The sequence below is a fragment of the Chiroxiphia lanceolata genome, chromosome 3 (genome assembly GCF_009829145.1).
Source record: "Chiroxiphia lanceolata isolate bChiLan1 chromosome 3, bChiLan1.pri, whole genome shotgun sequence".
Lineage (NCBI taxonomy): Eukaryota > Metazoa > Chordata > Aves > Passeriformes > Pipridae > Chiroxiphia > Chiroxiphia lanceolata.
The window spans coordinates 1,757,685-1,782,138 of record NC_045639.1 but is presented as its reverse complement, the minus strand read 5'-3'; the positions used below and the strand labels follow the sequence as shown (position 1 = coordinate 1,782,138).

Here is a 24,454-nt window from a genome sequence, read left to right as displayed (position 1 = left end):
GAGCCTATTGTATTTGTGTTCATGGCAAAATATGAAAGATCCATGCAAAGGGCTAGACCCAGCCCTGCTGAAACCAGTGATATTTGTCCAGAGGATGGAGCCAACACGCTGGAAATGGATCAAGGACATGGCACGGGATGACAAACTGCTCCATCATTAGCTCTTAATTTAAGCTTAACCCTCATTTTTAAGGAGGGTGGGTGAGAACAGCAAACAAACCCCATATCCATCACCACATCCACGCAGTTCCCAACTCCTATTTATAGTTTTGCTTCGAAATTAAAAACAAAAATGCAAAGCATGATGCCAGAGGGGAGAGAGAGAGGGAACAGCTCCAGCCTGTGGCTGCTGCTTTACTTCCAGAGTGCTGTCCACCACGCTCAGCACTGCTGCAAGCTCAGCCCGTGCCGACACCCAGCTCCTAACAAAGCTGCAAACACTTCCCCTGGAGTTTCCTAGAGAGCAAAAACGAACAGGTTTCCATGGCTAAGATGCCTTAATTATTGACAAGTTCGGGCAGGCCAGCAGCTCCTGTCTTTTTTCTGACTGTTCCATGACATCCTCCTGCCCTTCTCCACCACCTGGACCTTTCTGTGTGGCAGCACCAGCACCCTGGAGGCTCCCAGGGCTCTGCTCCTCCTTAGAGAGGCTCTGTGAGTCACTGCCTTGCTTTGCTTCTCGTACTCTAAAATGCTTTTTTAAAATTAACACGCTAAGTTAAAAGAAAGCACACCCAGCATGAAACCCCAAGGAACTATTTAATAGCTATTTTAATCTAAATAATCGCAAGTAGCTTTTCAACAAAGGGTTTGAACAGTTCCAGATTCACCTTTTCTGACTGATTTTGTGCCGCCACCTGACACAGCACAGATCAATCACACTTTGCCTTGCGATCACTCCAGTAATTCAGGGCCTTGGGTCATTTCAGACCTGGGAATGTAACACAATTCCCATCTTAACCATTTAAAAATCAGACCTTTGGCTCTTCACAACCAACGAAGATCTGTGTGGCCTCCCAAGAGGAGCCCTGAGCAGGGCTCAGCCCTCAAAAGGGATATGGGGAGAGCTTGCCAGAACACAAATCATTTTAACTCAGAATCCCCCAAACTGAGCTGACAAAGCAAGCACACACACCTGGAGGCTTTGTGCATGGTGTTCACTCACATTTCTTTTCACGCTGACTGAAAACACAGGTCAAAGTCATTTGTAGAGTTACAAGTGGTGCTAATTCAGCTTTGGGAACAGCTATCTAAGTTATCCCACACGAGCAGAGTGCTTTTGAATTTAGTTTTGCCCAACTCTTGTTAAGAACACAGCATTCAATGCTCAGAGTCCACAAAAACGCCTGAAAAGGTTTAAAAAAAAAAAATCACACCTTTAGGTCCTCCTTTTTAAACCAGAAACTCGGTGTCTCTTCAGCCCCCTTCACTCCCATTGCACACACAAAGGGAAGAGCACCAACTCTTATAAATACTGTAAAATTTACCATTTCTCTTGTAAATTCCATATAATTTACCGTTTCTGTCGATTTTTCTCTTCACATCAAAGAAACTAATTTCTGTGCCAACTCACTCATCCCTGCAAACTCAAAATTGCCCACGTTTCATTTGAACACCCCGAGGAGTCAGGTGGGGGATTTGCCTCAGAGAGGTACGAACTAATACGTGATGAAAAACAAGCTGTTGTTTTTCTACTATTCCCTCGATATTCGGGCTATTTTCAGAAGTTTCCGGGCGAGCCGTGGAGGAGTTGTGCGGGCAGAAGCTGCACTCTGCAGGCAAACAGGCAGCAGCAGGAGCAGCACGTCCCTTGCTCAGCCGAGCAGTGCCCCCGTACGGCAGGAGGTTGAATATTGCTCTAATAAAAGATTTTTTTCCCCCCTCAATATTGTTTCTCCAACGCCCCCAGCTGCTACCTCAGCTAAAGGGAGCCCCTGACACACGTTCTTTTACACCTCGTGGTACTTGCCCAGCTTTTACAAGTTACCACGGTTATAAATCTCCCCCCAGTTCAGGGTTTCCCAACCCAAATGCCCTCATTTATGGCAAAAAACGAGCAACAGGTGCTTCAGGTCCATCTCCTAATTCCTTCCCTCTGTCAAACCTCGGGAGCATCCCCCTGCCTCACACACCTCAGCCCCAGCTCAACACCCCCTGCCAGAGCATATTTACCACCTCAAGAAAGCACCTTTGCCTCAAAGGCACTGTGCAAATACTTTAAAAGACATATTTGCAGAATCTCAAATGCTGCAGCAAGCAGGCCTGTGTATTCAGGAGGCAAGAGTATACAAAGAGTCTCCCACATGGCATCACCACCTGCCCCACTGACCCGAAATATTCCTGTTTCCTGGGGAGCTGGGGACAGAGAAAGCAGCTCAATAAAAAGTGGTATAAAATACAAAGGTAATGAGTTCAAGAGGAGGAGTTTGTTAAAGGGAACAATCCTCCTTCAAGCAGATGGAAATGCAATCTGAATTAATACAATCTCGTAGCACATGTACACATAATGATTTCAGAAGAACCCAGACTTCATGTCAGCAGATCCCAGACTTAAGGCATCAGGTGAACTGAGGTTGTTTCAACTGCCAAAAAACCCAAATCCACAGCTCCCAGAAACCATCACAGCTCTAATCCAATATTTGACCAAGGACATTGCAATTAAACAACAACAAAAAAAAAGAATCACAGACCAAAATATTTTCTTTATTATTCTGCTCCTGTTGTTTTCTATTGTAACTGCAAAAAAAAAAATAGCAACTGCTTTCCTGAAGTTCTTCACTAATTTCAGATTTCACAGCAACAAAAAAACATAATTCAAATGGCTTAGAAGTGTATCCCTCAAAAGAGAAAAATATGAGCATGACATACAGGCTGCATATACACAAACATTTTAATTACTACCATACCCAAATAACTCTCCTAGAAAACAAAAATCTCCCCTGACAATTGTTCAGTCCTCTGCCCTACTTGCACCTACCTCTTGTGCTTGAGTCCATCTTCCACTCCCAGGAAACACAGAGTGCTGGGACATCAGGGAGCAGAGCAGCACAGAGCCCTCAGGAAACCAGGAGAGAGAGGAAAGAGGGCTGGTGCTGCCCTAAAATGGGCTGAGAGACACAGGTGCCCCACCAAGATCATCAGATGGGACCAGCTGGGTAGTTTGTTTGATGTCATCAGCCCATCTTCTTATTCCTCCTGTAAAATCCCTCCTCCAAATCAAAGATTACACTCACCTTGATCACCAAGCTCATCCAAACGAGTTTCCTGAAGAACAGTGAGCCATACTCAGGATATTGCAGCTCAGGAAATCCAGCAGCATCTGAAAGCCATCACAAGAGGTATGGCAGGGAACGGCATCAAATTAAAGTAGGGCTAAACATGGCAAGAACAGGGGGAGAAAACCAAGTAAAACATACAAGGACTTGGTTTAAAATCGTGCTGTTTTAACGTACACTCCTAAGGCTTCTTCAGAAAATCAGGGGGAGAGATAATATATCCTGCTAAAATAGGTTTATCAGTTCAAAGAAACTGTCCTACCTGGCCGTGGTGGTGTGGCTGGAGCGCTGCTGGGAAGCTTTCCTGGAACAGTCACAGGTACAATTTCTCATCAGCATTGTCCTTGCCTGCAATGATGGGAAAGAAATCACTGTCAGGCTGGAGTTTTTTGTTTCATTTTGAGGTAAGTGCCCTCTTGAGTTGCTTTCCCAGAGCCAGGTTTGTGTCATGGGCTGCCCTTCGAAAAAACGTAACAGAGAAAAGAATGAGTTCATGTAACTTCATGACAAAACTATGTAAAGAGCTCAGTTTAATCTTCTATATAAAGTGGCATATGAATTTAAGCCTTGGAGGGAACAGAGCCATAAGAAGCCATCCAGTGGAAGGGTGTCTGCAAAATGGTCACTGTCCCTAGTCAGGAAAGTTGGCTCTGTGTTAATCATTCCTTAAAATACCCACACTTTTTTGTTTTACAAGTGTCTGGAGCAGTTTAAATGAGACATTTATTGAGCTGCAGGGTGGGGAGGGGATGGGGATGGACAGAACTGGGTGATAAACTACAGATGTACCCCGGCCAAAATAAATAAGTCACTTGAGACTAAGTGGATCACAAGTGATTCCCTCATGGAACTCGGAAAACTTTAATGCAGTTGAGGTTTCTGGTGCACCAGTAAACCCAGTGAGCTGGAGAGGATGGGGCAAGAACATACTGGCCAAAAGAAAAAAAAAAAACACCTATTTTTATTATCAGCCACAGGGTAAATATCAGTAAGACTCATACAGCATGAAATGATGGAATAATGTAACGTACAGATATTAAATGTGTTTATTTCAGTGTGGCACAGGCTGCTAGAAGAGGCTCAAAAACTTACTGCTGGTCTCCTGTAAGCTTTAATAATAATCTAAAGCATATTAAAATCAAGTTGATGCATTTACTCAATGCTTACACATCTACATCCAAGCTCTGGGTGCTTCCAAGGGCAGAAGGAACCTGGTGAAGTCAGTGTTTTCCTCAACTGCTCCTCAGAGCAAATGTTTCCAGGAGAAATTCATGGGCTTTTTGTGACTTGGGAGACTTTAAAATGGTTCTAGCGGGGCTTTCTGAGAAGAAATCTGCATTTCTACATTATTATGGAGGTTAAGTTACCAAATACAGTAAATAAATCCCTACTCTGAAATCTCATTTTACAAAAGAGACATACTAAGGATGGACTTTAAAAATTCTTGGCAGGCTCAAGATTTTTATGTTAAATCACTGTAGGTACCTCCATTGGGCTGGACTCACTTGTGGTTTGCTTTGGGTTTGTTGTTTGAATTTCCAGCTGGTTCCTCTTGCTTCCAAATGGAAAACCTTGGCCAGATAAGTACAAATCCCTAATCAGTGGAAACAGAGTGTGTGCTGTAGGTGTCCTCCTGAATGGGACAAGAAATGGGATAATATATATATATCATTAAATTGAACGTGGATCTAGGAAGGGGAAAATACCAGAGGAGAAATTCAATGAAGAGGGAAATAAAATGCAAATCTTTCTTAATAAATCAATCATAATTTTGCTGTTTCTATTAGGCTAAACATTAGTTTTATTTGCTGCCTCTTACCTTGAGTGAAATCCGTGTTCTAGTATCCTGTTCCTGTTCCAGTGGTGTGGCCATAAGTTCTCATTTTGGTGGGTGTGAAAAAATCTACTTAATAATTCTGTTTTAAGTCAAAAGACCTATTTTCAATGTTTACTGCAGTCTGTGAACAATTTAACCCTTTTAAGGATTCATGTTCAAATAAAAAAAAAATACAAAGGTTGATCATTATTTTTAAAAGCATAATCTGAAAAATATTTTACGCTGTTCTGGATTTTTTTTATTTTTTTTTTTTATAACCAGACATCATCTCAGCTATAGAATTCCAAGGTCAGGATACAAGTTCTGGCTGTGTAGAACTGCTGATGACAGAACTGCTGATGACAGAAGTCACTGTTACACATAAATTATTGAGACAAAGTGCCAGTATAATTTGCCATGAGCTAGAGAAGAGCAATTTTAATGAGTAATAATGACACAAAAACTTTCCAAGCAATCATCTGTTTGTCAGCAGTAAAGTGAATGTGAATTTGGGAAAACTCTGGGAACATTCTTGCTTTGCCACTCAGTATATTATTGTACCCAATGAAACTGTACCAGTGAATTCTGAATGTGGACAAAGTTAACAGCCCTTATGCCCAAGCCAAATCCCAAGTTTCTGATTGTTTTATCTCTCTCTTTTGTGTCCTGCCAAAAAGATAAGAAACATGTTGGCACAGAAGAAAAATTATTGCTTGGACGGTTCTACCAGCCAGTGAATCTGTTTCCTATAAATGCAACTTTAACAGAAAAATTCAGTTAAGTAAATAGAAAGTATTAGTGAGACAAGAAGCAATATCAAAATAGCATTTGAAATAAAAGAGTAGTAAGCAATTAAGGGGTTTTTTTTATTAAATGTTTGTCAAAATTTAAATCTTTAACTCCAGATGGCAGATGAGTTTAAAGTGATGTGTGACGATTAATGTTAATTTAATCCCACACGGATCTATCTTACTGTTGATGTGATCAGATCTCCACATAAATAACATAAATAATGCTAATTACTAATCTGTTTTGTATTCCATTGAGGAATAATTAATGAAAGAACCACTGTTCCCTGACTGACATTCCGATGCTCTCTGAGCATGTAACAACACGAGTCTGTGATGAGGAATGTCAACTGTCCTAACCCTCCTTGTGCACTTAGGAAAATACTTTGGTGTTCCTGGTTTAAAAATTCCTGTTCTTGCCTTACCGAGGAGGAAAGTGAAGAATGGTCTGATGGAGGAGCCTCTTCAGCTGCTGGACAGGAGCCTGACCTTGGATTTGGTGTCTCTGGATGCTGTTGCCACACTTCCATTTCCAGACCCTGCTCTGGGATCTATAACTAATACAACTGTAAGATTAGTCACTTAAAGGATTCAGGGGGGTTAATCACAATTCTTTATCTTGAAACGTGCGACGGTTTTTGTTTTTGAGGGGTTTTGTGTGGGTGGTGAGGGTTGTTGGTTTTGTGTTTTTTTGGTTGATTGGGGTTTTTTGGCGCCTTTTTTTTTGGGGGGGGTGAGTGAATTACAGCTCTGAACACAACAGGCACAGAAAAAGGTCTTTGGGGCAAAGGAATTCCAAACACGTGTATTTTTCCCCTCAGGAAGGGCCGCGAGTTTTTGGCGGTAACACTGACTGCTCTCCCAGGCGCCATCTTGGCTCCTGAGGTGCCATTGGCGGGAAGAGGCGGCACTCGGTGCAGGTGTCCTCTGTCTCACTCCGAGCCCCGTTTGGGCAGGTTTTCCCCCAGACTTCATCCCAAACTGTCTCCAAAGCCGCCTCAGGCGCCGGCTTGAACCTTTTCCTGACACTTTTTACCTCAGAATTCAAGGATTGTCGAGGGTTGCGATGTTCCCGCCTTCGCGCGCTCTGCGTCGCCTGACCCCGCTCAGCCGCCGTAGCGCCCGTACGGAACGGAAAGCGGCGCGGGAGCGGCAGAGCCAATGGGCTCCGATCTTACTGCGCGGGGCCGCTGCCCGCAGCCAATCGCGCGGCCGCCCCTTCCAGCCGCGGGCGCAATGGCGGCCGCCACGAGCTGCGGCCGTGCCGCGCTGGGCGCGCTGGGCCGCGATGGCGGCGGGGCCGCGGCGCGCTGGCGAAGGGTCCTACCTGCCCTGCCCGCGGGCGGCTCCGCGCTGCGGCTGCCGCTACTCCCGGGCCGTTCCGCGCTGCGCTGGGTGCCCGCCCGAAATGCCGCGGCGGGGCCCGGACAGTGCCAGGCCGTGACGGTGGAGGTGGGCGGCAGGTGAGGGGCGCTGAGGGGAGAGGACGGTGCAGGGGCTGTCCCGGGGGCAGAGAAGGCAAACGTGAGGGGAAACGGGTGCGAAATGCGGAGTATGTCGAGATTAGTTTAGCTAGGGATGTTCTTTGCTGGCGATCTTTGCTGATAGGCTCGAAAATACACAGAGAATGAACCTTAATAACGAGCCCTAAGGATGTAGTGAATCGAGATACTGATGGGTGTCTGTGGGTACCTTGCCAGCTTGGCAAAATAACTCAGGGTCCGCGTATTAGGTTGGACTGAGTGATCTCAGAGGTGTTTTCCATCCTGATTGACTCTGTGATCCTGTGAGCTCATCCTGGGGGATGAGAGACTGGGCAGGACCCGGCAGTGTGTCCTGGCAGCCCAGAAAGGCAATCCTGGGTTGATCCCACAGCGGGGGCCCTCTGACCCCTCAGGTGAGATCCCCCTTGCAGAGCTGCCTCCAGCCCTGGGGAACAGCACAGGAAGGACATGGAGCTGCTGGAGAGAGTCCAGAGGAGGCACCGAGATGATCAGAGGGATGGAGCAGCTCTGGTGGGAGAGCTGGGATTGCTCACCCTGAAGAGGATAATCTTTGGGGTGACCTAATTGTGGCCTTCCAGTGCCTGGAGGGAGCCTGCAGGAAACATGGAGAGAGGCTGCTGTGGTGGGAAACGGTGCTCTGTGGATGTGGAGACAGCTCCACTGTGCCTGTGAGGGTGTTTCCCACTGGTTAAATCCCAGCTGGAACGGCGGTGATTCACTTCTGTCTCCAGGGAATGGCTGGAACTCCAGGTGACACCCGATGTGGCTGCAAGGCTTTGCTTCAAGGTGAATGGAGCAGGACACTTGAGGCAAAAGCTCAGGCTAAGAGGATTTGGTCACTTTTGGCCAAAGAGTTTCGATTTCCGTACCTGAGGTGGATGTTTGTCTTGTGTGAAGTGTAACCTTTGTTCTGTGCAGTTGGGGCTGGAGATTAAAGCAGAATTGATGGAAAATTTGGTTGAATTCAGCATGAGTAACAGGTTCTGTCTTTCCCTCAGAAAGATGGAGCTGTCTTCTGGAAAACTTGCCAAGTTTGCTGATGGTTGTGCTGTTGTTCAGGTAAAAAAAAATAAGTAGTGAAAATCTGTGCAACTTCAAAATTTCTGCATCTTAGAAGTCGTTGTTAGGGTATCAGAGCCTGTTAGATGTGGGATACAGAGACTCAAGGAGCAACTTAATCCCTAATGAAAGGACAGTTGTGTTTTATAGGAAAAAATTACGTTTGAAAAGCAAAAATATTGGCATGAAGGGTGGATTTATGTGGTTGTGTCCTGCAAAGAATAATTGTTTTTCATAGTTTAGTTTGTGAATAAGTTCAGAACATCAGGGGTTATTTTATTTGCAGGTAACTTCAGGTTTTTTATCTTTTTTTTTCTTCAACCCAGCTGGGTGACACAGCAGTGATGGTCACAGCAGTCAGCAAAACCAAGCCTGCTCCATCTCAGTTTATGCCATTAGTGGTAAGTACTTACCAAAACATTAGCTTTGTGATCATTTGTGGAAGATTTAGCAGCAGAGTCCTTATTTAAGGAGGAGTTCAGGGCTCTGGGGGAAGTGAGGAATGCACTTGGTTGATGACAGACCCTGGAGTTCATGGTAAAATGTCTGGGATGTGTAGGATCATTCCCTGTGGATCAGGGGTGAGCCCTGGTGCTTGTGTGCCTTGACCTTGTGACCTTTGCCACGACAGCCAAGCCCAGATGTTCTGTTTTAGTTGTGTGGAAAACTGGTTGGATTAGGAGGCTCAAAAGGCTTGTGATTATTAAGGGTTGGAACTACGGGGTTGGGGTTGGAACTGGATCATCTTTAAGGTCCTTTCCAGCCCAAGCCATTCTGTGATTCCATGACTGATATCCCACCTTCAGGGAAGCAGCAGTGAGTCCCTCAGGGATCTACCCTGGGACAGAGCCTGTTTCATCCATGTCACCTGAATTCTGGGTCGACCTTGCTCTGAGCAAGGGATTGGATTATAAAATATATATAAAATATAACTGTGTTATAAATGATATAAGGTGTCTCTTCTGAGTGCTTGGGTGGCTCTGCAGTGAGTATCAGTTGTCTGTAGGAATCTATTTTGTTTTTCCAAGGTTGACTATCGACAGAAAGCTGCTGCAGCAGGAAGAATCCCCACAAACTACCTGAGAAGGGAGCTTGGCTCCACAGATAAAGAAATTCTTACAAGCAGAGTCATAGGTAGGCTGAAACCTTTCAGTCACAGTGCATTTTAAATATTTTGAGATGTTCTCATGGGTGTTTGGAAATGCAGTCTTTTAGAACTGCTGTTTGCAGAGTTGATTTTCTGTGGTAATGTCAGGAAATAAAGCTGTAGTTGCTTTTTTGTCAGTCCTGATTGGAATTTTAGGGTTGTATCTGTCATGCTAAATTTCTTTCTGGGTTCTCTGCCTTTTTTTTGGGTGTTTCATTTAAATAATTTGATCAGGTTATTGCAAGGCAAATTGAATATTAACTACTGGAAACCAGCTGCTTCTTAGACTTTGGTTATTTCTTCTGCAGATCGGTCAATCAGACCTCTCTTCCCAGGAGGATACTTTTATGATACACAGGTGGGTCATGTAACCCCCAGAATGGAGAACTTGGGCATGGACAATGAAAAGTTCACATGACACAGGCACTGCTTTAAGAGAAATGCTTTTGATTAAAATCCAGGAAGGGTTTACACTTTGCAAACCATTCCAATAGTGTAGTGCTGCTTTATAGTTTGTCATTAAATGATTTTTATTACATCCTAATTTCCAAATTTTGTTGTCCAGATAGAAGAAAAAAATTGAAATCTCCTCTGTAAAACAGGGGCAAGAAAGGCCAGTGGTAGATGTTTGATATATGACACAATATTATACATTAGTGGGGTTTTTTTGTCAGCTTTCTGCTTTGAATACCTGCACAAATTTCCATTTGCAGTCTGGGCTTGTGTGGGTATGTGGAATGTTCTGTTTTACTGTCCTTAGCTTTGTGTTGACAGCTCATAAAAAAATGTGTAGGTCACAATTATTCATTGTCTTTTATCTTATGCCAGATCCTTTGTAATCTTTTAGCAGTAGATGGTGTCAATGATCCTGATATTCTGGCCATTAATGGAGGTAAGAGGGCTGGGAGGAATCACTGCTTGTGTGGGATTTCACGGGATCCAGTTTTCCTAATCCACATTTTTGTGTCTCATTTTAGCTTCTGCAGCACTTGCACTGTCTGATATCCCCTGGAATGGTCCTATTGGTAAGTGAATACTTTGAAATTAGGGATGATTTGAGTGTAATGAGAGACCTAGGCCACAATTCCTGCTTTTTTAAAGAGAAGCTGAATCTAAATGTTGAATTTCAAGCACTGAAAATAATTTTACAATGGATAGGATTATTGCACTTCAAAGGATTATTTTTCCTGAACTAAATAAATTTCTGGAAAGGTTTATAATCCAGAAATAGTGGAGTATAGAGACCAATAAATAATTATTTTCTTAATAGCAGCTGAGTCTTGAAAAGCATTGTTTTGAAAATAACTGGATAAAAATATTTTTTCTCCAGGAACTCAAGAAGAGATTAGTTTAGTTATGCATATTTTTTGGGAAAAGAAATGACCCAGCCAGGAACAAATATTTAGCTGTATTTTCCTGTCACCTACCTTTTTTTTTTTCCTAGAAAACATGTGCTCAAGTGACTAAAAAAAACTCCAGTAGACTCACAGCATTGTGTGTATAATACTTGGCATTATCTTTACCCAGAAATAGTACCCAAAAGTAATTCAAGAACAGATAATTTTGTCTTCCATGTTTTGTTCTTAATATACACTCAACGTGCTGATATTTTAAAATTAATTGCACAGCTTTAATTATTGTTGCTAGATCTATAAATTTCAAAATAAATAATGCCTCAAAGAACTTTGTTATTATAACAGTGATTTTCTGGGGTTTTCCTTGTAGGTGCAGTGAGGGTGGGGCTGGTGGATGGGGAGACTGTCATCAACCCCACTCGGAAGCAGATGTCTTCCAGTGCTTTAAATTTAGTTGTGGCTGGAGCTCCCCAGAGTCAAGTTGGTAAGTGCTGGGTTCATTTTGATCCACTGAGGGCTTCAAAATCAAATAGGTGCCTCTTCAAAGCAACAGGTGCCTCTTCAAATATTCCTAACGCTTGAAGCTTGTGTTTTGGCACGACAGAAACAACCAAATTCACGCAGTTTGGTGTTAATCTGTATTCCCTTAGTCGAGCTAAGCTGCTCTCAAGCCACAAACCAGCAAATTACCAGATTTTTACCTTTCCTTTGACAGTTATGCTGGAGGCAACGGCTGAGAACATCTTGCAGCAGGACTTCTGCCACGCCATCAAGGTGGGGGTGAAGCACACCCAGCACATCATCCAGGGCATCCAGCAGCTGGTGAAGGAGCGCGGCGGCGCCAAGAGAACCGTGCAGAAGCTGTTCCTGGCTCCCGAGGAGATCGTGGAATGTGCCAGGAAGTAAGTTCAGAATAAATCTAGTGCAGATCTAGCTGGGGCTGGGAATGCTTGTAAATATCACTGTGGTGCTTTCGTGCTTCTAATGAAAGCAAATATTTAATCTTCAAAAAAAACCTCCTAATTATGTAAAGGATTTTTAAGCTGTGTTTTTAGAACTTTTCCCTTTTCTTCCTGCAGACTTGCTTCTAACAAGATCTATGCAGTGTTCACAGATTCTAGCCACGACAAAGTAAGTGCTCCAGGCATTATATCATTATTTTTTAATAATTATCACAGTTCAATCAGTAAGATTTAGTTCTTTAAGCTGCTGTTAATACAAACTCATCTCCTTCCTTGCATATATTTGCAACAGTAATAATAAATTGTTCTGTAAATGGTTATCTACCAGAATATTTATTTGCAGTGTGTGGAGATGGAGACTCCTTTTTTAAAAGGAGGGGAAGTAGGTGCAGGATACTGCTGGGAGATTGGGCACAAGAGGGAAGTTTTTCACAAGGAGAACCATCAGCCATTGGAATAATCTCCCCAGGGAAGTGGTGGATTCCCCAGCATTGGCCACTTTTCAGGGCAGGGTGTTGGGCTGTCTCAACTAGTCTGTGCCTTTACCAAGAAAGGTTGCAACCCTTCCAAACCTGATCACTGATTTTTGAATATGTGTGACAGTTCTCTTTTTTATTCCTTGAATTTTACAAAACTTTAAACTCAACAAAACCCCAGCCTGTGTTGTTGTTCTGCCCTGTGGAGTTAACTGGTTGCAAATCCTCTGTTCTAGATTTCAAGAGATGAAGCAATCAACAAAATCAGGCTGGAAACAGAAGAGCAGCTGAAAGGTATTTTCTGCCTTCTTAATATTTAGAGAGTGCTTAAATGGAATTAGCACTGCTCAAGAGTTACAGTAAAAGGGCTGTAAAATCCGTGTTCCAGCTTCAGATGCAGTTTCTTTTTTTTTATCCCCAGAAAAATTCCCGGAGGCTGAGCCTTATGAAATCATGGAATCTTTCAACGTGGTTTCCAAGGATATTTTTAGAAATCTCGTTCTGAACGAATATAGAAGGTGAGCACGTCAAACTCCTGCTGAATTAGTGCATCTGTCAGCTTTTAATCCAAGATGGGTTTCATTGATCTCATGGTTTCTCCCTGTTCCTTCAGGTGTGACGGGAGAGATTTGACCTCCCTCAGAGACATTAAATGTGAGGTGAACATGTTCAAAATGCTCCATGGATCAGCCTTATTTCAAAGGGGTCAAACACAGGTAGTGCCATTTAAACACCAGGAACTATAAATGACTTACCAAAAGCTGACAGATTTGTCTTTCACTTAAATGCCAAGTTTCTTTTCTGCCTCTCACGTAAATGTAATAAGTAGAAATGGTGTGTGGGTTGGGAAGTGGAGGAGAAGTCTTTTAAAAGGAACTTCTACAGAACCTGAGCTAAAAAGGGAAACTGTACCCAAAAAATTGCGTTAATGAGATGTTTTCTTTCTCTTCTTTGCCTGAAGTGTCAGCTCTTGGGTGGATTGAATTAAGACTGTGCTTGAGATTTGGTCTCCTGTGTTTTTCTACCTCCTTTTCCTGTAAGATTCAGCCATTGATCTGACTAACTGCACTTATTTTGGGTGGTAGTTGCAAACAGTGATTTATTTTTGATTGTTGTTGCCTGTTATCCCACTAGAAACAACACCCACTGTGTGGCTGCATCTGGCCCAGTCTCTTAAATGACTCAGTTTTTTTTAATGAACAGAATAATAATAAATGTCTGTGAAAAGGAGGAGAAAAGTTTGCAGGAGTGGCTGGTGATGGCATCTTATTTGTTGCTGTATCATTCTTTCTGCTTCTTCATAAACAGTAAAAGCTGTGAAGGGCGGGAGTGTTTAAAAGGAGTTCATTTTTTTATTTTGGTTTATTTCTGTTGCAGGTGCTTTGTACAGTCACATTCGACTCCCTGGAATCGAGTGTCAAATCAGATCTCATCTCCACAGTGGTGAGGTAGGTACACATTCTGGTGTTTTGGCAGGGGGAATAAGAGGCTGAGCAGTTAAGCACTTGTGATAAAAGTCCCTTGAACTTCACACAGATACATTTGTTAGGACTGAAACGTGTGTTAAATTAGACTTGGAAGTCGCCTGTTCTCAAGAGATCACGGCAGGTATTTTGTGTTAAGGGGACATGAATTCCACAGACATGCATTTGAAACCAAAGAGTATCACAAGAAACATCCAGTCTGGTTTATATATTTAAAATATTTGTGTTCTCTTTTTAACGGAGCAGGGAAAACTTAACTTATTATTGTAGCAAGTGAGTCCTTGTGCTTTTAACCCTTTTTATTGCTGAGGGCTGAAGTGAAACTCCTTCCCCTGAAAGCTCCAGTTCAGTGGTCTCATCCCACCAGTGTGGGAGCTTTCACATTTTAATGTCTCAGCTTTACTTTACTTCAGCTTTTTTGGCCTGGAGGTGTTTGTCCATATTCTGTAATTTTGGTAATTGTGGGTGATCAGCAAATGTATTGATCTGTAAGTTTTCCCTGGGTCCATTTGTGGGCAGAATAATGTAATCTTGAATTACCTGTTGTATGTAAGACGTTTTTGGTTGCTCCTTTTTTGACATGGTCTTGTTTTTAATTAATAGTGGCATAAAAGATAAAAACTTCATGCTGCATTATGAGGTGAGAGCTTTACTGTGTCACAGCTTTCTGCATGATTCACAGAAGGGCTTCATGGCTTGCTTTTAAATTGATCACTTCCAAGGATATAAATTATCTCCAGATTTGCTAAAATGTGTTTTATTTTCATTCAGGCGTGAATTGATCAGAACTGAAGTGCTGGTTTCCTGAAAAGCACTGGGTAATTTGTAATATTAAAAAAGGCTGTATAAATTGGAATATCTCAACATTGGGTGAGCTCCTTAAGAGCAGGTTGTTGCTGAAATCAGGATGAACCTGCACTGTGGTTTTTGGTGAATTCTATTAATGTGCTCAGCTGGCATGGTAAATAAGTGCTTTTACATCTTGGATCTCTCTCGGCCTTTGGAACTCGCCCAGAGTATTTCCTCCAGGCATATCTTGTTCCATTATCTGTGGGACAGAAATAACACTCCTGCTATGTTGTTTGACAAGTTTATTTGAAGGGAGCTTGTCATGTTGTTTCTCAGCTCCCTCGCTACTGCTTTATTCCCCTTTGTTCCGTGGCAGTAAAACATTTACCAAGCATTGCCTGGACTGGTCCAGGCTTGCAAACTAAGTGACTGATAACAAAGTCAGCTGGTGATTTGATTAATTTTTTTTTTTTTTCATTTTGTTTTTACCTTGAGATGCCCCAAAACTTTCAAAGAATTTTTTTTTTTCTCCAAGTGTATGTTTAAAAACACTGTGTTAATTTTCTGCGCACACATTTTTTTACTTCACAGTTTCCACCTTATGCCACCAACGAGATTGGCAAAGTCACTGGTATGAACAGAAGAGAGCTTGGACACGGTGAGTTCACACCAGAAGAGTCCCATGCTGCAAGTTTTCATATTTCATCTGATTTTTATTTATGGGTCACTTAGTGTTCGGGGTTGTTTTTCCACAGGTGCACTGGCAGAAAGAGCTTTGAAACCGGTTATTCCCCCGGATTTCCCGTTCACAATACGAGTTACTTCTGAAGTCTTAGAGTCTAATGGTATTATTTTTTTATTTTTGAACTAGTGCCAAAGACTAAATTTGATTCTTAACGGGTTATAGCTGACAGATTTCAATATAAATGTTTTTAATAGCTCTGTTACTTGAAGGACTTTAAATAAGAAACATGTGCGTGGTCACGAACAATGGACCTTTCCATTGGTATCGTATGAGATGTAAACATAAATCATGAGTTTAATAAAATATTTGGGGGTGTTTTTATGCTACAGAGCGAGGAAAATAGCTTGTGTTGAGACCCATTTTTCACTGTTCAATCCCTTTTCCTGTGTTCCGACTCTGTAGGTTCCTCCTCCATGGCTTCTGCCTGCGGTGGAAGTTTGGCACTGATGGATGCAGGTACAGAATGCGGCACTTTTAAGGATAAACTGCGTTGGATCGTGTGTTTTAGGATCTGGAAATGACCAAAGGCTTCAAAAACGTAATTTTTTTGTGCTGCCCTCAGGAGTTCCAGTGTCCAGTGCAGTGGCAGGTGTAGCCATAGGTCTCGTTACCAAGTGCAGTCAGGAAAAGGGGGATATTGAGGATTATCGGCTGCTGACAGACATCCTGGTGAGTGTTACTGCTTCATTCTGTAAAATACCTTTTTTGGCCTTCTTTTGTAACACTTTACCCACTTAATTCTGAAACATTGCTGCTGGAAATAGTAGTTTTCTGGTTTGTCTCCCAGACCCCTCCTTTATTTTGAAAAATCTCCAAGAAATGTCCAGTCACATTTCTTACATTGTGTGTAATTAGTTATTAAGCTTTCATGAGCTTTCTTTTCCCAATGGATTTTGTCTTTTGGGAGGAAGAAGTTAATAATTCTTGAATAATTTACTGAAAAACACAATATATTGGATGGAGAATAAGCATTTGGAGAGTTGCTGGGGAGGGAAAAATGCACATTATGATGCAGCCACCGACAGCACAAAATCAACTGTGGTTCTGTTGTTCAGAAACTAGTCCACAAAAGCTCTTAATTTCTAAGGAGAGAAGGGAACAGGGTTAACCCTGAACAGCAAAGTAAGGCTGAAGAAAAACTCAGAAGTAATTCCAAGGCCTCAGAACTGTTTTATGGCTTTTTGAAAACACAGAGTGTACTTTTAGTATAGTGGGACCTGGCACTGGGATCAAGTCACTCCAATTTGCTTTCTTCTCTCTGTGCTGGCAGGGAATTGAAGATTATTATGGAGATATGGATTTCAAGATGGCAGGTACTAATAAAGGAATAACTGCCCTGCAGGTATGGGTAACACTGAATCTTCCTAAATCTGAGAAGGTGTTAAAAAAGCTTTCCTGACTTACTGATGTGACTTCATTCTTTCCCAAGGTTGATCTAAAACTGCCAGGAATACCAGTAAAGATTGTCATGGAAGCCATTCAGCAAGCCACAAGTAGGTCCATATTTGTATTTGCACCCATTTTATCATATGAAATGATAAATTGTATTAAATTCTAAGTTTTGTGAAAACAAGTAATAAACTATTAATTTTTTGTTCTCGTTGTGGGGAGAAAACCAAGCTGTTATCTTGATAAAACAGCTTTGGTTTAATAAATAAGATCCAAACTAACTCTGAAGTAACTTCAGGCCCATTTTTAAATGTTTCTTGAGCAGCGAGATCTTAAAACTTCAGTACAAGTCTGTGTCACCTCAGGGAGTTTGTGGGTAAGGGATAATGCTACAAAAAAACCAGCAAACTTCTTCTCATTTCCCATAAATCCAGCTTGTATTTCCTAGGGTAACTTACTGCCCTCTGTATTCTGAGGTGTACAGCTCAAGTGTTCTGGAAGCACATGGAGAACTGAAGCCACGTGCTTTAATAAGGATTTAATTAGTTGGAAAATGTTCAACTTGATTGTGACAGCGAGATTTTAGTAAGAACAAATAATTCCTTCTGGGTGGTGCACCACTTCAAGCAGCTCAGCTGAAGTTCCAGGCCAGTGTATCAAAGCTGTTGCTCTTATCAGCAATCCGATTTATCTCAGTAATACCCTGAAATAAAAAATATGTGGTGTTCTAGGTGCATAAATTCAATAACTGTGCTGTTGTGCTGCAGCAAACACGTGCTCAGTTACATCCTCCACTTAGGCAGGAGGCAGGTTTTTATCAGGAGATATTTATCTAGTTTGTAGCAAAAACTGTTATCAATTCATTCTAAGCTTGCACAAAGTTATTGATTTCCTTCTCCTTCCCCTCCAGCTGCCAAGAGGGAGATTTTACATATCATGAACCAAACGCTGGCAAAGCCCAGACCCAACAGGAAAGAAAGTGGACCAGTTGTAGGTAATGTTGGTTCTGTGAATTCATATCTTTCATGATAACCTCCTTAACAGTAAACTTCTTAAACTAGCTTTTTTTAATGAATTTTACGTGTTTCTGCCTCTGCCCTATGGGATTATTTTTAATTTATGGGGGGTTTTTGGTTATTTTGGGGGCACGGGTTTATATTGCCATGTGGGGCAGCACTGCACTATTTCCCAGAAAACAGGATTAAAGTGGAGCTTTGTGAAACTCCTGTACCCATTTTGATTTTCCGTGTCAGCAGCAGTGTGGCTTAAGGGAATTTCCAGTCATCAAAGTCTATCCTGTGTCTTCATTTATCTCAGTTCTCGGATGTAATTACATCCACGTTCAGCAAATATTACAGGTAGCTAGCTATAGAAGACTAAACCCTGACTTAATGTGACCTATTTCTTGTGGTAGTTTTCAAGATGGCTCTGTTTAGCATTTCAGAGTCTCTTTAAATGTTCTTTCAGAAACCATCCACGTTCCATTATCAAAAAGATTAAGATTCATCGGTCCTGGGGGTTATAATCTGAAAAAGCTTCAGGCACAGACCGGTGAGACATCCTTGATTCCTGTCATGATTTATCCCAATGTGCTTCCCTTTGTTTCAGACTTGTACATTTAGGTATTCCAATGCTCAAAGTGAAAAATGGGAAAAGGTTGATGTGTGTAGAGTAGCAGGGAAATGGGACTTGAAAGTCTTAATGCTCTGCCAGCTTGATTAGTGCTGCTCAGGGGGTTGGGGTGGAGAAAAGGAGGAAAAATCCTGTTTCCCTTTGGTGCAGTCCTTTGGCCAGAAAACTGCCCTGGAGGTGCAAGGAATTTTACCACTGTGCCTCCAAAACACTGTAATTTCCATCAGCTGTTTGATGAAAGCTGTGATTTTATTAAAAATCTCTGGGAAATTCGTTCATGAAAACCCAAAATGCTTTCAAGAATTTTCTTTTCCTGCCACGAAAGGACTGTGAAAATAATTCTGTGTTCCTGTATGGACCACAAGTTTATCCAGGAAAATATCTGGAATGGGGTTGCACGTAAAGCTGCTCAGTGCCTAAATTAAAGATGATTTCAAATGATTTGCAACTCTGCGATCTTAAAGAGTCGGTGCAAAATCATTTTTCTCTCTCCAAGCCTTTACTGACTGTGAGTTTGCTGCTTGCTGAAACGTCCCCCTAAACCCCTCTCCCTAAATTTCCCTTTCTGAGGTGTGACTGTGAGTCAGCTGGATGAGGAGACTTACTCTGTGTTTGCCCCCACGCCCGGCGCCATGCACGAAGCGAGGGAGTTTATTGGGGAAATCTGCAAAGATGATGTAAGGACACACTCCTCTTGGCAGCTTTTTTGGTTTTTTTTTTTTTCAATTTGCTTTTGGGGAATTTTTTTGTCCTAATCTTTTCTTTTTTTTTTTTTTTTTTCCTCTACAGCAAGAAGTTAATTTGGAATTTGGTGCGATTTATACAGCCACGATAACTGAAATAAGGTATAAAAACTACTCTGGAGTAGAAGTAGAAATTAGTTCATTTACATAGATATGCAAATATGACGTGAAATAACTGATTTTTAAGTGTGCCACTTACACAGGTGCCAATGTCACCAGCCTAATTTCTGGTATTTCCTCTGTTGAAAATATTTTGTTTCCTAATAAGGCTGTTTATTTCTGCTGCTCGTTTGGTTTCTAGAATGCCTCTACAAATTATAAAACCTCAAGCCTTTTTTCACCTTTGTATCTGAAAGAGGTGGTACAGATTTGCTTTTCACTTTCCAATCCAATATTTGTCTTGTAAAATGGTACCTATTACTGAAATATTCTGCCCTGAAATAAGAAATTTCCACCCACTTCTGATTGAGGAAAAATGAGCGGACGTGTCGTGGTTGCTGCGAGATTTTTAAGAAAGGGAGATAAAATTTTGTATGTTAGTTTACTAATGCTTGCTCTGGGGACAACATGCAGAGTGAAATACAGAGTTTTCTTGATGCATTTTGAAGTAACTGTGCTGTTTTCTGCTGCAGGGATTCGGGAGTGATGGTAAAACTCTATCCAAACATGACACCGGTACTGCTTCATAATTCACAGCTCGATCAAAGAAAGGTAATCATGCTTAGACAGGTGTCAAATGGACACTTATATTTGTTTTTTCACTTATTAGCACAGCTCTAACACTTTCCTGTTGTGCCAGAGTCCATTTCCAGGCTAAAATCTGTTAGATTAGCAGCACCCTTTAGTTTAACTCTGCTTGCCCTGCACTTAGAGCTTCAAAAACTCAACTGCCCCTGTCCTTTTGACAAGGCCTTTGTGCACATCACCGAGTTCTTTGGCTCTGCAATACGTTTTTCTGTGTGACATTTAGAAACCTGTTGTTCCTAAGGTAGTGCTGAGCCACTGTGATTGTCCGAAGTGGAGCACAAAGAATTCCTGGAAGAAGGAGCTTTTATCACTGACCCCACAAAATTAATCACTCTGATTTATTTTTATTTTATTTTCTGAAAGATTAAACACCCCAGTGCCCTGGGATTGGAAGTTGGACAAGAAATTCAGGTAATTATATTTTTTTAACTTAAAAGTGCTGATAAACCGCTGTTCATCTTTTAGAATTCGAGTGAATTTTTTTTATTTTGCGTTAATGAAGAAAATATTTTTTCCGTGTTGGATTCCCATTCTGTGCTGGTTAGAGGCCTGATCATCCCAATATAGATCAGTTTGAGTGTCATGCTCTTGCTGTGTAGGCACCCCGTTATTTGACAGTCTGAAAAGTGGTTTGTTTTCTCACCAGGTGAAATACTTTGGCCGAGATCCCACTGACGGCAGGATGAGGCTGTCACGGAAAATCCTGCAGTCCCCGGCCACGACTACCCTGAAAACCCTGACTGACAAGAACAGCATCGTGCTGGGAGGGGCTGTTCCACAGACATCCTCCTCATCCCAGTGACAGGCAAGGCCTTAGGATCAGCAGGCTCAATGTGATTTTTACATACTGCACTTCCCTTTAGTGGTGTGCACACACTGCTTGACATTTATGGGAAGCGTGTTGGAAGTCGGTTCAAACACCTTCACGGTTCCAGGCATCCTAACAGCCTACTTTCTCCAAAACAAGCTTCTTTGTTCATCTGCAGCGTCCTTTTTCTCTACCTTGCCACCATTTTTTTAAGGGGGAAAAAAAAAAAGGCAGGGAGGAGGAAGAAATTAAAAATAATCTGCTTTCTTGATTAATTCAATTAGTAGAGTCGATCTCAGTCAATTAATGCAATGCCCAGAGCTCTCCCCTAGTTTTCCTGCATGTATTTGACTGTCAATACTTATGCCTCAGTTTTTTCCCAAAACTTGTGTGGGGGTTTTTGTGTCCTTAGAAAGCTGCTAGAAAAGGAAGGTGTCTCATCTTAAAATCAGGAGCAATTCCACGGGGAGACTGGCAAAGGGAAAGGCACAGGGCACCGGCGATAACTCGAGGAAATCTTCCAGGAATGATTCACAACAGCAGAAAAAATGAAAGTTCACTGAAGAAATGTTGTTTTTAAGAAATGTTTTTGCATCTCGTGCCTTGATATCAGTTGGTTACAGAGTATTTTCTCTCTCTTTCAGGAAAAAAGATGTGATAGCTCGTGGAAATAACAAGTGACCTTTGCTAGAATCTGTTGATGCCCTGGCAAGAATCTGCAGGTGGATGGTAGTGAATCATATTTTTAAAATAGACACTATTTATGCTTAAAGGTGATGTAGAACTTCAAAGTCTTCAAATGGATTAAAAACCTTTAAAATAAAACCAGAAAGAAGCAGTGCTCTTCTCTCGTGTAGCAAGGCTGAGGTGAGAATGTGGAACTTTATAGACATTTCAGTGCTTAAGGTTCTTCTCACTGTCAAGTCCAAATAAAACTGTGGACCTGAGAAGCAAGAATGGCTTTTCAGAGTACAGGATTGAAATGTTGAGCAAAACATAAAGGCTTAGAAGCATCACCTTTAACATGATCGATGCTGTTTTAGGTAAATACATCTGTGACTGTCATAAGGTTCACACTTGCTAAAATATCTGAGCAGAAGGGGGGTTAAACAACCTGGCTGAAACACCATCAGTTATTATCTGGGTCTGTTAAACAGTGAATTTTAAAACATATAATTAAAGCAATAAAGGTAAAATACTTATTTTGGAATAAACAACAGATGTTGATAAACCTTCCCCCTAAAACACTCTCGTTAAGAGTGTTGGAATCCCTCTATTAATTATGTTCCATCAGTGGGTTCACTGATCTCTTTTAGACTTCAAAACGTTTCCCAGGGGCTCAGGAGAACGACTCCTTTTTCTGCTGTGGGTACAGACTGTGAAAATCAAAGAGGGTCCTTCTGATGTTCACCAGTCTGTATGCAGAACTCAGAAGGAAATCAGCTTCCCACCTGATGGCAAGTGGGCTCTGAACCTCCTGAAAATAAAAACAGAGCACTGGGGAGAGGAGAAATGTGATGTACAGTAAAAAAAGATTCTTTTTTAATTATTATTTTAACTTAAAGAAGAAAGAAATGACTGGTATACTTCTCTGTAGTTGTCTTTCATCATGTAAGATTGAAAAATTGGTTGGAAAGGTGGAAAAAATATTTCCTTAGCAATCTCTTCCTCTTTTTTGAGGAGTGTTTTCTGTTATTTCTTAATAAGAATTCAGATATCATTTCTGACTGTGACAGTTGACTGCTATGTTGTTTGTTACATGTCCTGAATAGTGTTAATAAAATGATGTAGGTGATTGTTAAAGTCCCTGAACAGCAGCTCCGATGTTTCCATTTCTGATAACTCTTTTCAGAAGCCGATCTCCCCAATTTAAGTGGTTTTCCGAGGTTTATTGTAGAATAAATTTCTGTAAGGCTCCTGTTGGTGCTGCTCCCAGTAAATCAGCTCCTGGAGCGCTGGGGATTGTCTTGTTTGTTGGATGATAAAGGAGGAAAAAGACTTTCATGTTGCTGTGGCAGAACCTGTACAGTCAGCCTGGCTTTCTGCACCTGTAACAACCTCCAGGCCCTATGGGAAGGGGTGGGGAAAAAAACACACTTGGGAATATCTGGGAGGAGCAGAGAGCAGCTGCTCCTACCTGAGGAGAGAAGCTCAATGGGAGCCAAGGACTGAGAAAGCGTGTGCTGGTCTGAACCTTCCTGGAGGGAAGGCAGGGCTGGCTTCAGACATCCCGGGTTCTCCCGGAGCCGTCGGAAGCGCAGGCTGGACCGTGGCAGGAGGGATTGGGCTCTCGGGTGATACCAGCCATGAGCAGAAAGCAGGTGGGTTCATAGTGCTTGACAGAGCCAGCTCTGTCCTACTGCAGTAGCTGGTTTTTCGTGTTTGAAATAGTGATTTATTTATTTCTTTTCTCCGCCGCTCCAGATAATTAGCTCCTGTAACGACCCATCTTAAATGGAGCCTTTGAAAGGAAGTGTCTTGGAAAAGTGAAGCTGGGCAGCAGGTCAGGAGGGCCACAAATGCCCTTAATTGAAAGGAATTGCCTTGCAAAGTGAAGCTGAGCGGTTGCAGCATTACAGCAGGTCAGGAGGACCACAAATGCCTTTATTTGACAGAGGCAACATTTTCACACAGGCACAAAGATCTGGGATATCTTTAAATGCCAGCAGTAAATATTACAAGAACTATCAAAAGCATAAGAGCTGGCCTAATTGTACTTCTGGGATTCCATGCCAGAGGGAGTGGTGCAGTCTCTTAATGTCACTGCGAGAAATCTTAAGTGATTTAGGAACGAGTTGTCTGTCTTGCTTCTCAAAACTAAAAAATGAGAGCTCCCTGCTGCTCATGTTGTGGCACTTGATGAGTTGCTCTGTCTGCAGCCTATCTGACACAAACTCTGTGTTTGATGAGGAACAGAGACCTCAACATCACTGCCTTGATGATGGTAATGGGGAGGGATGAACTGCTGGCAGGTGCACCACCACAATGGGAAATGCTGCCTTGCTTTCTGTGCATCTTACAGGGCAGAGATTCAGACACATTGCTTTCCTGGTCTTAAATCAGGTACATAAGAGCTCTTGCAGCATGTGTTGCATGTCTTCTCCAGGCAAAGCCCCCAGAATGGACTTGCTTTTTGTGGGTATGGATGACAGGTCACACTGGGGTTCACAACCCCCTGGATGCTGTGTAATGCAAAGGGAAGCCCCACATCTGAGTGAATGCAATGCAAGTGTGTTCTGGAGCGATGTTTTTCCACAGAGGTCATTGATTTCATTGCTGGAGAGATCATGGATTTATTTCACAGCTTAACAGGAGAAGTAGTTTTTCATGCCAGTTCTGCCTCATGTATCTTCTAGTCCTTCTGTACCTGTTCACCATAATAGATAAGAATTATCTATGGCTGTTCACCACAGTAGATAAGATCTGGTAGGTGAGATAAGAATTTGCTCCAGAATATTCTGCTGTGGTTTCTTTTATATATCTGGAGAAGGACTGCATTTAATCTTGAGTAGAAGTCATGCTTTATTTTTGTGCATTTGGCTTGAAGAGCTAAAAGGCACACATGGAAGTCGGGCAGAGGGGAAGGAGAGTTTGTGAGTGGCAGATGTCCTGAGACAGCTGTGGCCAGTGGGGTTTTAGTTTCTTTTTGTATTTTCCTTTTATGGAGTTTTCACTAAGGCAGAAATATGCACAATGTGTAAAACCTTGAGAGGATCAGTCTGTGTAATACAAAAA

General features: G+C 42.1%; 1 protein-coding gene and 1 long non-coding RNA gene across 4 annotated transcripts; one reads left to right on the top strand and one right to left on the bottom strand.

Moving 5' to 3' along the window:
* Window positions 1-2,700: 2,700 nt before the first annotated feature.
* Window positions 2,701-5,084, bottom strand: LOC116784554. Of its 3 annotated transcripts, none has more exons than XR_004356132.1 (3): window positions 3,537-4,679; window positions 2,977-3,318; window positions 2,701-2,735 (listed from the first exon to the last, which is right to left on the bottom strand). It is a non-coding gene; the product is annotated as an uncharacterized LOC116784554 (long non-coding RNA). The 3 variants fall into 3 exon arrangements; XR_004356130.1 differs by lacking the exon at window positions 2,701-2,735 and adding an exon at window positions 4,697-5,084 and having other exon boundaries at window positions 2,742-3,318; window positions 3,537-3,732; XR_004356131.1 differs by lacking the exon at window positions 2,701-2,735 and adding an exon at window positions 4,697-5,084 and having other exon boundaries at window positions 2,742-3,318; window positions 3,537-3,622.
* A 2,030-nt stretch (window positions 5,085-7,114) lies between these two features.
* On the top strand, window positions 7,115-22,536 carry PNPT1 (polyribonucleotide nucleotidyltransferase 1). Its single transcript, XM_032684154.1, has 29 exons — window positions 7,115-7,341; window positions 8,382-8,442; window positions 8,769-8,843; window positions 9,471-9,576; window positions 9,898-9,947; window positions 10,418-10,481; window positions 10,567-10,614; window positions 11,315-11,428; window positions 11,660-11,846; window positions 12,024-12,075; window positions 12,619-12,676; window positions 12,804-12,900; window positions 12,996-13,098; window positions 13,760-13,830; window positions 14,470-14,506; window positions 15,247-15,313; window positions 15,411-15,500; window positions 15,803-15,856; window positions 15,963-16,069; window positions 16,671-16,742; window positions 16,830-16,893; window positions 17,700-17,783; window positions 18,257-18,340; window positions 18,992-19,098; window positions 19,211-19,266; window positions 19,797-19,875; window positions 20,275-20,322; window positions 20,558-20,716; window positions 21,364-22,536. Exons 1-28 carry the CDS (start codon window positions 7,115-7,117, stop codon window positions 20,711-20,713), a joined length of 2,418 nt encoding a protein of 805 aa, XP_032540045.1. The 3' UTR covers window positions 20,714-20,716; window positions 21,364-22,536.
* Window positions 22,537-24,454: the final 1,918 nt, after the last annotated feature.